Source organism: Mus pahari, chromosome 12 (assembly GCF_900095145.1).
Source record: "Mus pahari chromosome 12, PAHARI_EIJ_v1.1, whole genome shotgun sequence".
NCBI lineage: Eukaryota > Metazoa > Chordata > Mammalia > Rodentia > Muridae > Mus > Mus pahari.
The window spans coordinates 171,505-187,989 of NC_034601.1; the positions used below are offsets into that span (position 1 = coordinate 171,505).

Below are 16,485 nucleotides of genomic sequence, written 5' to 3' on the forward strand. Positions count from 1 at the left end.
TCAGAAATCCACCTGCCTCTCCCTCCCAAATGCTGGGATTAAAGGTGTGCACCACCACACCCGGCTAGGGAGATTTACTTAATTAACACAATATCTAATGCACAGGAAGCTCCAGGAACACAGCATCCATTTCCTCATTTGTGTTTAAGATGGTGGTTTTAGGGCCAAGAGAAGGCCTAGTGAATCAAACACTTGCTGCACAAGTGTGAGAAGTAGAACTCGGGTCCCTGGAGCTCACATAAAAGCTGGGCAGACGTGGTGGTCTCCTGTAATCCCGGCACATGGGAAGTAGAGAACGGGAATCCCTGTGGCAGGCCAGCTAGGTGGTTTAGCTGGGACTGGGGAACTCTGGTTTCATCAAGGGTCCTGCTTCAGTAAAGAACATGGAGAGCCATCAAGGAAGACATCTGACATCAACTCTGAGCCTACACACGTGCACATGCACCTGCACACACATGTATGTACCCATACAAATTTGGGCCCACATGCACACGAGACAGGATCCCATCAGACAGTTCTGAATTCTTCAAATTGCTGTACCAAGGCTTTGCCAGGTTCTTTTAGGACCCTGGGGATGTCTTTACCTTGTCATCCCCCAGACTGAGCTTCTCAAGCTTTACTGTCCTTCCATCCACTTGGGATCCTGTTGGATGCTGTTCTCAGTTACATGCTAATTCTGACTGAGAGTCTGACAAGCCCCAAGGGGATGCTGATGCTGAACTCCAGCCCATATGCTAGAATGAGGATGCAGGTCGGGGTTGGCCTCTCCTGTCACTGAACCCCAGCCCATATACTAGAATGAGGATGCAGGTCGGGGTTGGCCTCTCCTCTGTCACTGAATAGGTTTACCACTATATTGCAGCATGTAGATGCAGGGGAATGGAAAACAAGCTATTTCCCTTTCAGAGCCTCACCTTTTTACTTTGAAGTTTCAAATCTGAACATTTGGATAATGGAGAATACACTTAACATAGTTTTCTCGTCGATGTGTTAGCAATGTTATTTCAAGGCTGTGGCACAAGTTGCACTTATCACATGCCCTCTTGTTTCAGCCTCTCCTGTGCCAACACACCAAGACCAATCTGCAGTAAGTTTAATTAGAAATAATTTCAGTAATGACACACAAAGTATAATTGTGTTGAATGCTCAAAATGCCTGAATGGATCTAACCCTGCTTCTCGCAGCTGCTTGCATACAGTAGCACGAATAAATACATTAGTCTATAGTTGTAAATTATATAACAGTCTTCATTTTGTCACAGTGATTTTCCATTCCTCCTTAAAAATTAACAACTAGGGCTGGGGAGATGGCTTAGCAGTTAAGAACACCTACTGCTCTTCTAGAGGTCCTGAGTTCAAGTCCCAGCAACCACATGGTGGCTCACTACCATCTGTAATGGGATCTGATGCCCTCTTCTGGTGTGTCTGAAGACAGCTACAGTGTACTTGTATAAATAAAAATAATATTTTAAAAATTAACAACTAATACTGACATAAAAGGAAAATATAAATAAAGATTGCTCTACATAGATTCTGCTAGTCATATATATCATACTTAACAGGCAAGACGGTTAATTATTTATGGTTGGTTTGTATCATGCCGAGGATGGAACCCAGCCAGCTCAATGTACAAGGCTGGCAGCCTTCTACCATTTAGTGACATATGAAACCACAAAATTCTAAAATTGAGGTACACATTACTTTTCAAAATGTTAAAAGAACATGGCTTTGATGTTTCTAAGATAGTGATGTTTTACACAGTTTGAGACACAAAAATGTATTGATGTGCCAAGGACGGGCCCCAGAAGGCCTCTCTCAATCCACGGAAAAAATTTCAGAGTTCCCATTACAGGCGGGCATGGAGTTGGGACGGAAAAAGGTGACAAACAGACACAGACACAAAGGAGTACTATATCTGGATGTAATTTGTCAAATTGAGCACCAGTCTTGTATTACAGACGAAAACCAAGAAGGCTAGGCGAATACATTTGCCAAGGTACACTGGTTCTTACACAAAACAAAGAAAATGCATATATAAAAAGATATCGGGAGCCAGGCGGTGTTTACAACTGAGAATAGGAACAACCCTTAATTAAGATCAGTTAAACACAGAAGCCAGTTTAATGCTCTGATACAATGCTAGTCTATTGTTAAACCCACCACCAGGGGTCCTTTAGTAAATACCTGATTATGCTATTCCTCTGGACCTAGTGAAAAACCTGCACCAGGGTACTACTAACCCTTTCATGAATAATACTACAACCCACCTATTTCCTAGGCCATTGTGTATTCCTGTGTCTGGGTGTGACTCCTAAGTAATTACTATGTAGTCTAGCCCTGAGCGTTTCTAGCTCTATTCAAGTAAATTGTAATGCCTGATTATTTTCACTGTCTCTACTAGAAGTAAAATTGAGTGTTACTGAATAGGTAACCTTTTTTTTTTTTTTTTTTTTTGGTTTTTCGAGACAGGGTTTCTCTGTGTAGCCTTGGCTGTCCTGGAACTCACTCTGTAGACCAGGCTGGCCTCGAACTCAGAAATCCGCCTGCCTCTGCCTCCCGAGTGCTGGGATTAAAGGCCTGCGCCACCACGCCCAGCAATAGGTAACATTCTTACTGAATTCCAAGCTCAGGGTCAGCTTCAAGGACTATCTAGGACATTGGAACACTGGCAAAGGCTTAGCTATATGTCAAAATCAATCCTTAAAGGCACTTATAATAAAACAATACTGAAAGAGAGCACATGGATCCATACATCAGACTAACGCGGGGACAAGTTTTGAGTATATGTGCTATGGGAATGCCAAGGTTCCAGGAGGCTAAGTTTCAGTGAAACTCTGCCTCAGGACTGCTTCCAGGTTTCTAAACCTGTAATGCAAGTCACTACTGGAGTGGATGTAGCATTGATGTATATCTTGGATATTAATCTTTTTTTTTTAAGGTTGGTTGAGCCCTTGACTACATACCATTTTAGTTATCTGAAAGCAAAGAATAAACTGTTGGTCAGCAAGCTTTTCTCTGGTTACAAGAACTGAATTATCTCTGAATTACATCTGGATATATAACTCCCACCCCCACTCAGCCCTGAAGGCCACTGTCACTTGTCCACTGCAATGATAGCCCAGAACCACCCTTCTGTGGCTGTCAGCGCGATCGCGGGGCGGTGCCTTTGAGTCAGGGCTTCTAGCAATCACCAGCGCCCGGTATCTACTAACCTCCAGCGGGGGAAGAGCAGGCCAGCGGCAGAGCCGTGCGTCTCAGGACCAAGGGGGCCTCGGGGCTCATCCGACCGGCTTGATCGAGGAAAGGCACGGAAACCCCGGCCCGCCGCCGGTGTCCACGCATGCATGCAAGGGCAGCTGGGCGGCTTGCAGCGGTCTAGAGCTTCCGCAGCCAGTGCGGGAAGCGGGTCCCGCCAGCGGCCGTAGGCTTGCCCGCTCCCAAGATGGTGGCGGTGGCGTCAGGGAGGGCGGTGCCACATGGCGCAGCAGCCAATGATCTTTCGGGCTGCGCCGCCCGCAGAGCACTAGAGGCGGAAGTGCCGCGGGGCCGCCTTCCTTGTCCGGGCTGCGGCCCCTGCCGGTTACATAATCTGACGCGGGGGACCCCGCAGTCCCACGTCCGGCTTCCCGGCTCCCCCAGGATGCGCTGAGCCTTGCGACACCGTCCGCTGCCGCTGGCTCCCGTCCGAGGTGAGGCAGCCGGGGCCTCGGCGGGTGCAAGTCGGGGCGGTGGGGAGGTCACAGTCGCGACCCCGAGGGCACTAGTGCGGCCGGCCGTGGGAGGCCGGGTTTTCCGGACAGCGCGCCCCTTACCCACCCCTGCTCGGGGCGCTTCTTTGCGCCCAGTTTGTTTCCGTGGCGGAGGCGAGGGGCGCGGTGGCGCGTCGGGAATTGGCCTTTCTGGGGACCCTCAGCCAGTAATTGCAGGATTTGGGAGATGGAAAGACGGCATCTTCTGGTTTTGCTGGAGGTGAGGGGTCTGGTCGACTCTTCTAGCTCCAGCCTCTCTTAAGGGACTTGTTGCGCAGGGGATAAATTGTCGACTTTTTGCACGCGTGAAAGCCGAGGACCCTGCTTTAGGTCCGTCTTTTCATTCCAGCAGTACTTTTGGTATTCCGGCACTTGGAAGTTAAGCTGACCTTCCATAATCGCCTCTGGCTTTTTTCTTCTGAATTGGAAAAAACAATTGCCAGGGAGAAAGGGGGGAATCTGTGACCAGTGCTGTTGTCTTGGGCTGGGGCTGTGGAGAGGGGAGGGTACTCTGGGCCTTTCCTGAATCTCCAGCAAACGCCTGCCTGCCCTGCTGGGGTCAAAACCCAAGGCTTGGGGAGCCAGGCTGCAATAAACATAAACTTTGGCTCCTTTATTGATCTCTTAACTCTGCCAAGTCCCAGAGCCATGTGCTTTTGGGTCATTCTTGTCACTCTTTGGTCTTGAAAAAAGAGACTAACAGCCTAATAGTGTGGTCCCTGTGACGTCCGGAGTGCTAATTAAGAAAGTTGCCAAAGAACTTTTCCTTTTTTAAAGTACTGGAAACATAAAATCCCCGAATTAGCCTTGGCTTGTCTGCTGGCTTGTGTGACCCAGCAGGCAAAGTCATGTTACTCCAGAAATCGTCTATGCGAAGACTTGAGTCCACATAACCATGTGACATGGAGGAGAGTTTTAGAAGGCTTGTGACCTTGTTACCAGCAGAAATGTCAGGAAGAGGAAGGTCTGGGACAAAAACAGCAAAACAGCATATAAGTACACACACGGAGAGACGCACCTACCAGTGAACTGCTAGTTAGGACAGATGCGATTAAAAACTAGAGAATGCCGGAGGGCCATCGTGCCAAAGCAGCACACTGCTCATGGCAGGGAGCGTAAGTCTACACACCTCCTTTTAAGGTTTTTGTATGCAACAAGAATACTATGCCAGGCACAGGCCCCCTGAGAGTGGGATTTGCATTGGCTCTTCAAACAGGTTGTAGCTTACTAGAATTTCATCTTACAGACCTAGACAACCCCACATCAGGCTTCCTGGGCTGGGTTTCCATGAAAATTGTTACAGCTTGTCACAGAATTAAGTCTGGTCTGGTGTCAGCATACCAGCACCAGCATAAAACATACAATTTTGGGTTGTTGGCTTTTTAAGTCTCTGTGTGTCTTGTCCTTACTATCTTTAACCTCTTTCAGTTGTAACTTGAAGAGATTTGTCACTGTTTGTTTCACCACACCCACACACTGTGTGGAGAGTATCTTTAGATTTGACTTGTCCAGGTTGCATAGCAACAACAAGCTTCTGACCAGAATGGAAGATTTCTGGATGTCAGATCTAAGGGATTAAAGATAGTCCTGAACCAAGACCAAAGGTTATCTATGACCAAGGAGTGCTTGAGAGGAGAGATTGTGGTGCCTCAGCATGCCTCTTAGTGCAGTGTGGAGAAGCTCACGTGCATAGAGTCCTGCAATGACGTCACAGGAAACAGACAGATGAAGACAAGAGTTGTTAAAACTTGAGTTCTAGGCCGGGAGTGGTGGCGCAGGCCTTTAATCACAGCACTTGGGAGGCAGAGGCAGGCAGATTTCTGAGTTCGAGGCCAGCCTGGTCTATAGAGTGAGTTCCAGGATAGTCAGGGCTACACAGAGAAACCCTGTCTGGGGTGGGGGGACTTAAGTTCTAGGCAAAGGATGTCTCTTTGCTGTGCTCAAATAAGATGGAGGTCCCATGTACCTGAATAGCTTAACCAACATGTCTTCTCAGAAGTGATGGCTCCTCCATATCTACTCCACCACCACCGCCTCCTGGAAGGGTCTGACACCTCACTACATCCTCTGCAGCAGGCAAGGCCGGGGTATGGACTGTATTGGACAGGTTCTGCTTTTGTGGTATGAAATGCTTTCCCGTAAAATGCTGGTCTGCAAAGTGGTGCTGGTGGTGATGGGTCTGGTGCAGGCCAGTTCAGACACTGAATTTGGTTCAGCAAATGGTTGTACCTTTTGTAACTTCAGGGCAGACTGCCTTTCCCTGTATGTCATCCTGGCCTCTGGAGGCTGACTGGCTGGATGGTTGAGGGTCTGCCCGAAGCCCAGATAGCGCATGCTGTTAATTGGCCCATGTGTTTAAATGCATAAGAGTTTATTCTCTTCTCTGAGCATCAGGGGGTTGCTCAGTGTTTATGGGGTGACAAGAAAAGGTATCTAACCTGGGAGCTAGTACTTCTGCAGGAAGTGATTTAGGATCTGGAGTAATGCTGAGCAGTTAAGTAGTTAGAGTATCTCAGTCCAGAGGTGGCAGGGTCATAGCAGTAACTCTAACGTAGCCACAGCTCCAAGCTGCGGTGGCTAGGAATGTGACAGCAAGTGATGGTTAACTGTTTGTCCTATGTCTCGGCTCAGACCCCTTTTCATGTCTTTACCTCAGTCAGTGTCCACCTGGCCAGGAGAGACCATGCACCCTCAAAATGATGGTGAGATTCAGCCAGGTGTGCCAGTGCACACCTTGGTCCCAGGATTTGAGGAGCAGAGGCTAATGGAGCTCTGTGAGTTCAAAACCAACTTAGTCTATGTAGTGAGTTTGAGGAAGGTGGAGGCTGCATAGAGAGACCTTGTCTTAGGGGCAAAAGATGAGAATCAGTTGTGTTACAGCATCAAGATTTTCAAATGTTTCTTCGAATTATAAGTAGACAACTACCTATTTTATACTAAAATAGACTTGTAGGGCTGCCTTTTAAACCCAGTGCCCGAGGAATAGCATGCCATTTTAGGCACTGATGCTAGAAATAAATGTCAAACACAAATTCAGAGTTCCAAGGAGGAGGAGGTAGTTGTGAATAGAGACAAAGAACAAATAATGGAGAAAGTCCTTGTTCCCTTTGTTTCCATAAGAAGATGAAAGGTTTCTGTTACTTTAAAAGACTATTTTTAGAGCATAACCACACACACCTTTAATCCCAGCACTTGGGAGGCAGAGGCAGGAGAATTGTCACAAATCTGAAAGCAACCTGAGATATATAATGAATTTTCAAGTAAGCAAGGGCAAGACCCAAGCAAATAAACTAGTTTTCAAAGCTCCCAGCTTGCTTGATTGCTTGATTGATTGATTGATTGCTGTGGAATAGTTATTGTTACTAAAAAAATAGTAATTATAATAAAATGAAATGAAACGAAGGGACTGGAGAGATGCTTGCAGTTAAGAATGTTTGCTTTTCTTTCAGAGGGCTTGGATTTGGTTCCTAATCTACATGGGCTACTCACAGCCACCTAAAACCCCAGCCCCAGGGGATCTGACACCCTCTTCTGGCCTCCGTGGGCACCAAGCACCCCAATAGAGAGCACAAATATGCAGGCATTCACACAATAATAAATAAATCTTTATAATAAATACAGTGAAGCTGGTGTGATGCTTGTGCCTGTAATTCCAGCCCTGTTCAGGCTCAGGCTGGAGGAGTGAGCATTTGATGTTAGGGGTACGGGTAGGGGTGGAGATGTGTCCCAGTAGTTAACAGTGCTTGCTGTCCTTGCAGAGGCCCTCACTGGATGGGGGCACCCACGTGCCAGTTCACACATTAATCCGTAACTCCAGTTCCAGGGAATCCAATGCCCTTTTCTAGCACTGACACAGTACATAGACATACATGTTGGCAAAATACCCACATACATAAAATAAAGATGAATCCTTTTCTTTCCTTCCTCCTTTCAAGAGTTTGATGCTGGCCTGTGCTGCCTAGCAGTGTGCTAGCGAAACTGCCTCAGAACAACGTTTCTCTCCTTTGTTTCTGAAATGGGGTTGATTTGGGCACAAAGGCTTGGAAATAGGTGGGTGATTATAAGTACTGAAAGGGCTTCCTTTCTGGAAAATGTTAATGCCATTTCTGCTATTCCCTTGGTGTTGTTCACACTTAGGTGTCTTTGAAAGATGCCTGGGAGCTGCAGTTGTAACCTGTTCATAAGTGACTCACCCCATGGTCTTGCTACTGCACTCCTCCAGTTTCAGATTCCTTGGCTTCTCCTCTGGCCTGTGCTGAAGCGTGTGCAAACCCTGCTCTGCCTAGCCAATGGGTGCAGTCTGGGCACGCGTACAGCCCATCAGTGCCTTGCCAGGCAAGCCTTTCCTTAGGTAAAGTCATTTCCCTCATAGGACCCGGAAGAGATTAGTAACAGTTGTGTGGAGGTGGGATGAGTGCAGGATTTCAAACTTCTGCCTTCTGTTGTATTTTTTCTTTGCTTTTATAAGAGTATTTTAGTGTGTGTGTGTGTGTGTGTGTGTGTGTGTGTGTGTGTGTGTGTGTATCATGTTTGCAGTACCAGCAGAGGGCAGAAGAGGGCATCAAATCCCCTGGAAATGGAATTAAGGTTGGTTGTGAGAGCCAGTGTGTGGATGATGGGAACTGAACCTGGGTCCTCTGGAAGAGCAGTCAGTGTTCCTAACCACTGAGCCAGCGCTCCAGCCCCTACCCTTGCTTTCTTTTTGTCTTTTGCAGTGGTGGGGATGGAACCTAGGGTCTTGTGCAGCACAGCAGGTGAGTGCTTCAGCAGTGAGCAGCGTCTGCAACCAATGCATCTTCACATGTAGTTTAAGGACATCTCCCTCTTTCTAAATATAGATGGTTTTATTTGCTTTTATGAAATGATTACCTTAAAACTTACAAAATTTTTAATTTTGGATTTTGTAAAGTTTCCTTGTCATTATTAGTTAAAACAACCCGTGAGATTATTTTAATACAAAATGTGTTAGGAATTTTCTGTTTGTTTATTGGGTTGGTTGGTTGGTTGGTTTTTTTGAGACAGGGTTTCTCTGTGTAGCCCTTGGCTGTCCTGGAACTCACTCTGTAGACCAGGCTGGCCTTGAACTCAGAAATCCGCCTGCCTCTGCCTCCTGAGTGCTGGGATTAAAGGCGTGCATCACAACGCCGGCTTATGTGTTAGGAATTTTTATATTCAAAGTCTTTGTTTTTAATTAATAAAATAAGCCAAGCTCATTGCAGAAGGTTCAGACAATATGCAAGCTAGTTGTAGAGAACATAAATACCTACCATAATTATTGAGGAAAATTCAGACAGGAGTGATTGTGTTCAGTGACAGTCCCCTGCTGCTGCGCAGTAGAGGGGATAGCTGGGGGGGACTGAGGCCTGGCTTTGACCCCAAGCACCAAAAAGGTGACTTCATGATCAGGTGGATATTTATACAAAATTTACTGCTTCCATGTTTTGTTTTGTTTTTTAATTTTTAAATTTTGGAGAAACATAAATGGAAGCAATAGAGAGATAAAACATTTTTTAAAAGCAATCCCCGGTAAGGATGGAAAGGTTGGTGAGGCAGGAGGGCAGCTCTGCCACAGGGAGGGTACAGGTGAGATGCTGAAACCAAATCCCTCTGTCCCTGAGCGCTCTCCCTTAAACTGGGTAGCCTGGTTTCTTTCCCTCTTGGGTCCTCTACCAACAGGAGGGGATCTTGTAGCTGTCCTCTGTACAGTAGCAGGAGAGTTCTTGGACTGGATGAACTCTTCAAGGAAGGTTAGCTTTGATGTTAGTGAAGTATGCCAAGCAGACATTTCCCTATTTTTTTTTTGTTTGTTTCAGACAGGGTCTCGGGTAGCCCAGGCTGGTGTCTGACTTCCTGTGCCTCGGAGGATGGTCTTGAACTTGCGCTCTGTCTCTAACCCAAGTGCTGGGTTCTTTTGTTTGAAACAGAGTGTCAGCCGAATCAGCCTTGGCTTCTCCAGATCACTTTTAGTCATAGAGCTGATCATAGTGAGAGAGACCCAGCGGAGACAGGGGACTGCCAGAAGAGCTTCAGTGACAGGATTGTAGGGCTCCGTCTCTGTACTCCATCTTCTGGCCTCAGCCTTCTGCTAGGTCGCTGTGCTTTCGGTTCTTGTTCATCCAGCCTGATGGTGACTGTGATCACAGCTGAACAGGTAGATGCTAGTTAGACCGCTTCTACTGCAACTCGGCGTTTCGGTGCACGTCCAGGAGTGAGCAGGGGTGCTCAGAGAAAGGCCCTTCCTGCCATCTTTGTAGTCCCTGTGATTGGGAGTCGGGGGAGCGGTGCCCTCCCCAGACCAGGTGGGAGCACTTCTCATATTCCCTAATGTACTTTTTCTCATGGGATTTCTCTAGCAAGCTAGTTTCGTGTATAGAAATGACACCACAATGTGCCACCCTCCTGACCTCTGCTCTAACCTCCTGAGCAAAGCCTGACTTTGTCACTCAAATTTGAGAAATTAATGATTAAATAGGTTTTTAGTATGAAATGGAGAGAATTTTTGATTCAGAGATAAAAGATTAGGTCTGGTCTTGGGACTTCACCATCTGACATATAATGAACATGTGGCCAAATATACAGGTTAGTAAGCTAAATCTATATGGAGTTGGTGTCGGGGAAGGCTGGTTTATACTATTTGATGTATTGAGGTACATCTGGCTATGTATCACTTCTGTTTTCAAGCTCATTATTACCCTGAGCCTCTCAAGTCCTGGGCTCATGATGTTCATGACCCTATCCAGCTTCCATATGTGTATGATGTTTTTGAAACATTCTCATGTATTTCATGCTGGTCTCAAACTCACTCTCTAGCCAAGAATGCTTTTGAACACCTGATTCTCCTGTCTTCGCCTCCTGAATGCTATGATTATAGTTAGTGTACACCACTAAAGATTGGACCCAGACTTTGTACTTGATAGGCAAGCATTCTGCTGACTCAGCCATACTCTCATCCTCCATCGTATGGTTTTGAAAACCCTTAAGCCCTTCTTCAGTCCCTCCTCCATAACCACTTTTTGATTGCTAGTATCATCCGTGGGGGTGGGGATGGGATGGGGGTGGGGGGGTGTGTAGATGTGTCTCAAATCATATATGCTCAATATATATGTTATGGGCTCCCTTCAAAGCACGGAGACTTAGTTTTTCAGAGGAATGCTGTTTGGAAACAGAGAGGTGGGTGTTTGTTTCTTGTCACTCTGCAAATTATTCATTTTCCTACTCTGAAGTTTTGGAAGCAGACAGACAGCCTTGGAGATGGCTTCTCACCCACGGGCAGCTGCTCATTTGAACAAGCTGTGAATAGTGTTTGCTGCTGCCTTAACCACACGAATGCGCACGCACGCATGCACGCACGCACGCACGCACGTGCACACACTTCAGGCCCTGAGCCCAGTTTGCTGATGTACTAGACAATATCCTGTATCAGTCACTAGTGTGTTTCCTTTTCTCCATCTCTCCTAATGGAAGGAGCTTAGAATTCATCTTTATTGGCTTTTCAAAACAATAAACTTTGTGTCTGTGAAATCTCACATTCTCAAGAGCCTTTGGGCTTGTGATTCCTGCCTTGCACATGGGGAAGCTTTTGATAATCTTGCTCATGCTTTGATTGAGGGAAGGTTTATGATAATGCCTGCCTCTGCTATAGACAGAAGAGAGATGAGAAAGTATTGCAGGGAGCGGCATGGAGTCTGAGGAGGGAAGGAGGCAGCAGATAGTACTCTCACAAGCAAGGTAGAACTTAGAGTAGGGAAGGGACGCTGGAGGCAGATGGATGAGATGCCTCACACAGGTGTTGGTAGATTGAGGTACTGTTGAAGTGAAGGGGGTGCCACACATTGTGTTTTCAGCCTGTCTGAGAGGAGCTTGCCTAGGCCAGGAGAAAGATGTGAAGCTGACCTTGTAGATGCTTCCCATGGCTCTCAGAAGTCATGGCTGAGAAGCTAAGGCAGGCCGCAGCCCTGAGGCCCAGGGATGCCCTGAGGCCAGGGATGTGTGGTTAACTAGGATTGCTGTAACTCCACTACAAACAAAGCAAACCTTCCCCATTTAAAGTACACACCAGGATAGCTCCCTCCAAAATGTTTCAGCAAACATCTCCTGAAGAAGACCTTGACCTGTGGGGCCTCTACCTCCTCTAAGGAAATTAACAGCTGTCTCATAATAACTTCCATACTAGCCAGCCTGTGGTTTAGTTTCACTAAAGTTTTTCGATTTTATTTTTCATGATATAGGTTTAGGCACTACATTTGGTTCTAGATCTCCTTGTCTCTCTTCATTTTGTTTGTCTTTTTTCTCTCATTTGGAAAGCCCAGATGTAAAAGGTTATATGTCTATCTCTCAGATGTCACTTCCCTTATTGGTGTATGTTTAGGACCCTCTGTAACCAGCAAGTTGGGTCTAAAGACTATGGTTAGGTCCAGGCCTAGCAATTTTTGGAAGAACCCCCAAAAGTTTGGGCCATATCCCACTGGAGGCACAGACACTGGAGAAATTGGCTTGATGGTATGGGTCTCCTTGTTTGCACAGCCTAAGTCCTTTGTGCCCATGCCTTTCACTGCCCCACAGCAGCCCTCTCCTGCTGGTCTCTTACTCTCTGAGGAGTCTTTCTGGACTTGGAGATTTCCTCTTGAGATTCCACAGTGATGACACTGAGTCAACACTTTTCTTTTACCTAGTGGTGGCTCTGTAAAAACTCCTTCACCTTGGTCATGGGAGAGTGACAGCACAGTTCCTCCCAGAAAGCTAGGATAGATGTAAAGTCTTTTTCCTTTGAATTACCTGCTTCCCACTCAGAGAAAAAGAATGGTTTGCCCTTTTGGTAGCGCTCAGCACTTGACTTCCCAGACCTGACCTACAAGAATGAGTGAGTTCCAGACCAGCCTGAACAACTTAGGGAGACCTTGTCTCAAACTAAAGTGGCTGGGAGCATAGCTTAGTGGTAGTGTGTTTGCCTAAGCATGCATGAGGCCAGTGGATGTGAGCCTCAACCCTCCCTTCCCCACAAAGTCGTTAGCATCTGGTTATTTTCAGTGTCACAAAGTTTTCTCTTGCTAGACAGGGAAGAGAAGCAGTATGTGACCTGCCCTCTGCCAGTGCTATCTGCCATGAGTATCTGATCGCTTACTGGCTTCCACCCGCCAGGCTGCTGAAGAAGGTGCTGAGTCCAGTCTTTGAATCAGTTTGCAGTTAGATAAAAGACCAGCCAGGCAGGAGCTGTGGTCACTCCTGGGGGAAAGCTAAAGAGTGGGGTGCTGCTCCAGTGGAGAGGAGAGAGACGGACCAGAGGCAGTCAGCTCCTCTCCATCTGCAGAGTGACGGCAACCACAAGAAGATCTCTGTCATGGGAAGCCACTAGCCGTCTCCCGTCACTCACTTCCTGGGTTGGTGTAGAGGAAGAGGTAAGCAGGCCTTCAGGTGATGCTGTTTCCTCTCCCTGCAGGTGTGAATGACAGAGGTGGTGCCTTCCAGCGCCCTCAGCGAGGTCAGCCTGCGCCTCCTCTGCCACGATGACATAGACACTGTGAAGCACCTGTGTGGCGACTGGTTCCCCATTGAGTGAGTGTTGGGCTCTGTTTCCAGTGGCTGCATGCACAGAACCATAATTCCTGAGACTGGAAGAGGCAAGACTGGGCCTGGCAGGACCATAATGGTCCAAAGTTGCTATCTAAAGCAGACACCCTCAGGACTCTGTGTCTGCTGCTCACCTTCCTTAAGAGGGTCTGTTAGAAATTTTACTTACAAAGTTGTTCACTGCTGCTTATAATCAGGAAATTGAGGAGCAACTTCAGTGTAAGAAGTTGGTTAGCTGTGTTAGGATATGTACATATAAAAATGCAGTGCTGCTGCTAAGGTGGCATATGCCTGGAATACAGAATTCAGGAAGTGGAAGCAGAAAAAGGTCAGGAGTTCAAGGCCAACCTAAGCTCAGAAGCCAGCTTGGGTTGTACGAGAGAGACCCTGTCTTTAAAAAGGTTGTTAGTTATCCAGGAACAAAAACCTGTTAAAGAAGTGTAGTTTACTGACAGAGGGTCCTCCCCTTCCTCTTTCATTTACCCGGTATGCAGTGAAGGCTGACTAGAGAGCAATGCATCCCGTAGTCTGCTTTCATTTAAAAATATAAAAGAGGATAAAATACCTAGAAGATTAAAACCTCTATGTACTGTACAAGAAGGGGAAGGACCCTGCCCTTCATGAGAACCATGGCTGGTACGGCTTTAATAAAAGACAGCATTAGCAGGAGAAGAGAATAACAAATTTATTTGACCTGGGTCTTCTGTCACGGAAGCCTTCAGATTAAGGATGGAAACACCCATGGTGAAGCATGTTCATCGAAGCATGGACTGTGGTGTAGAGATAGACAAAGAGCATTCTCTTCTCCTAATGGAGTGAAGGTAGAAGACGCGGCCCACCTGCTTCGACTCCTCGTGGCCTCTGCAGCAGTCCCTCTTCCTGGCACGGGGTAGGATTCTTCTGTAGGAGACGATTGTGTTAGTCTTGTCATTGCTTTGGCCAAATTACCTGAGGGAAACAAGAATGACTAGGCTTATTTTCCACATTGTTTCAGAGGTTTCAGGACATTGTGGCAGAGAGGGTTTGAGAGGGCAGCTCACAGTGCAGTGGGCAGGAAGTAAAGGGAAGTAGTAACAGAAGGCTACAAGTAAGCTGTTTCCCCTAAGGGCACGCCCTCATTGACCCACTTCCTCCAGCCAAACCCCACCTTCCCTGATTCCACACTTCCAGGGAGCCTGCAGTTCCCAATGCAGATTGTGAAACTGTCAATGTCTTCACAGACACACCCAGAAATGTGCTGTACTTCCCAGTCTAATCAAGCTGACCCTCAAGATAACCAGTGGTATTACATCTATTGTCAGACAAGACAGGACAGAAGTTTTTCATGGCTACCTCCTCCTATGCAGAAAATCAGGTTGGCTTTAGAAGAAAGGAATTCTTCTGGTTTCTGTGGTCCATATTGGAGTAGAAGAATTCTAGGTTACATGTCTTACCTCAGAGGAGAGAATGAGAAACAAGAGGTAGGAGGTCTGAGAGATTTACCCCTGGACCTTCACTTTGGGTGGGGATCATTTATTACTCCCCAAAATACTACCAGATGATTACTGTCAGCAGTTTTATTGGAGTGGGTTATTAGTACATGTGGGCTCCTCCGTTTTTACTTGCCTTATTTCTAGATTATTTTATGATAATGAAAAAACAGGTTTGGGTTTTTTTCTGTTTTGTTTTGTTTGTGAGGAAATAGACACGAACTTTAAAGCCTCAAGGCTAAGCAAGGTGCTGTATTTAAGCTGTCAGTATTTCCTGAGTCCTCACCTCACACCTGTTGCTCCATGCTGGCAGAGAAGTAGGGACACCCCCACGCCCCCACTCTGCATCCATGTTGAAATATAAACTGCCAACTTATTAGGAAAGTGGGCTAATAGTGCTTATGTTTTTTAAGATGAAACATAAACTATCCTTCAAGTTAGCAATCCTAGGCTGGAGAGATAACAAGGCTACAAGCAAGGACTCACACTGCTCTTCCAGAGGTCCTGAGTTCAATTCCCAGCACCCACATGGTGGCTCACAGCCCTCTTCTGGAGTGTCTGAAGATAGCTACAGTCTCTCTCTCTCTCTCTCTCTCTCTCTCTCTCTCTCTCTCTCTCTCTCTCTCTTTATTTAAAAAAAAAAAAAGGTTTAGCAAACCCACTACTAAAAAGTAATCCCAGAAAATATGAGTGCAGCAAGCACAGAAGCAAGGCCCTGCTGAGGGATGGCTTAAGGTTGTGTAGATCTACATTGAGTTAGAGGCCTGTACACCTCTCAGGTGCCTGGCTGTCAGCCTCTATCACTTAGTCATGTGTCATGTCCTTGCCCATGTCTAATAAGGTATTGCAAACCCTAGTCTATATACCCATGAACTTTGGCTCTTCCTTGAATCACCTTGCCTAGTCTTCAGGGTCAGAAAGACTCAAAGAGGACCATTTGCAGTAGTCATCTCTCCATCCACCATACGGGTCCTGGGTGTTGAACTCAAGTTTTGAGGTTTGGCTGTAAACACCTGTACCTGCTGAACCATCTTACCAGCCCTCAGAATTCCTCACAGACCACAGAATTCTTCACAGGTCACTGAGGGCTCTAAGGTCTCAGCTCATACTGAGGAGCAGGCTGCCGTGTGCTGTCCCTCCAGGAACTATTCGGTGGAGACAATTTCATTGGAGGGTTCCACCCTTTCACACACCTTTTACATAAAATAATAATAATAATAATAATAATAATAATAATAATAATAATAATAATAAAAATAAAAATACCTCACATGGCAGGTAGCTTCTTTGAGACTGTGAGTGATAGGCCAGGTAGCCCGGGTCCCTCTGACTCACCTGAGCGTGCTCTCTCCCTCAGGTACCCAGACTCATGGTATCGTGATATCACATCCAACAAGAAGTTCTTCTCCCTTGCTGCAACCTACAGAGGTGCCATTGTGGGAATGATAGTAGCTGAAATAAAGAATAGGACCAAAATACATAAAGAGGTATGTCTGTGCTCCAAAAGCTTGGCACTTGTGATGGCTAAAAAGGATGTTGCAATGGGGTCGCATTGCCAGCTCTGGCCTCTGTTCTCAGCAGCTTGTGACCAAAGGGGTCAGAGTAGCAAGTCAGAATATGTCTGTATGTGGGGTGTATACTTACAAGTCAGAATATGTCTGTATGTGGGGTGTATACTTACAAGTCAGAATATGTCTGTAT

The 16,485-nt window shown here is 46.5% G+C and overlaps 2 protein-coding genes across 3 annotated transcripts in view; one reads left to right on the forward strand and one right to left on the reverse strand.

The window, feature by feature from the left end:
- LOC115065089 overlaps window positions 1-3,449 on the reverse strand; it is a 10,690-nt gene extending 7,241 nt beyond the window's left edge. Inside the window, exon 1 of the mRNA XM_029544735.1 lies at window positions 3,212-3,449. Within this exon, the coding sequence (XP_029400595.1) occupies window positions 3,212-3,345 (134 nt within the window). The 5' untranslated portion in view covers window positions 3,346-3,449. The remainder of the gene's footprint in view (window positions 1-3,211) is intronic.
- Window positions 3,450-3,511: 62 nt separating this feature from the next.
- The window catches only part of Naa60 (N(alpha)-acetyltransferase 60, NatF catalytic subunit), a 19,978-nt gene continuing 7,004 nt past the window's right edge, over window positions 3,512-16,485 (forward strand). The window contains exons 1-4 of one of the 2 annotated variants that reach the window (XM_029544231.1): window positions 3,512-3,688; window positions 13,185-13,300; window positions 14,031-14,204; window positions 16,142-16,271. In XM_029544231.1, the coding sequence (XP_029400091.1) occupies window positions 13,191-13,300; window positions 14,031-14,204; window positions 16,142-16,271 (414 nt within the window). In that variant the 5' untranslated portion in view covers window positions 3,512-3,688; window positions 13,185-13,190. The remainder of the gene's footprint in view (window positions 3,689-13,184; window positions 13,301-14,030; window positions 14,205-16,141; window positions 16,272-16,485) is intronic. The other variant, XM_021209350.2, reaches the window with a different exon arrangement.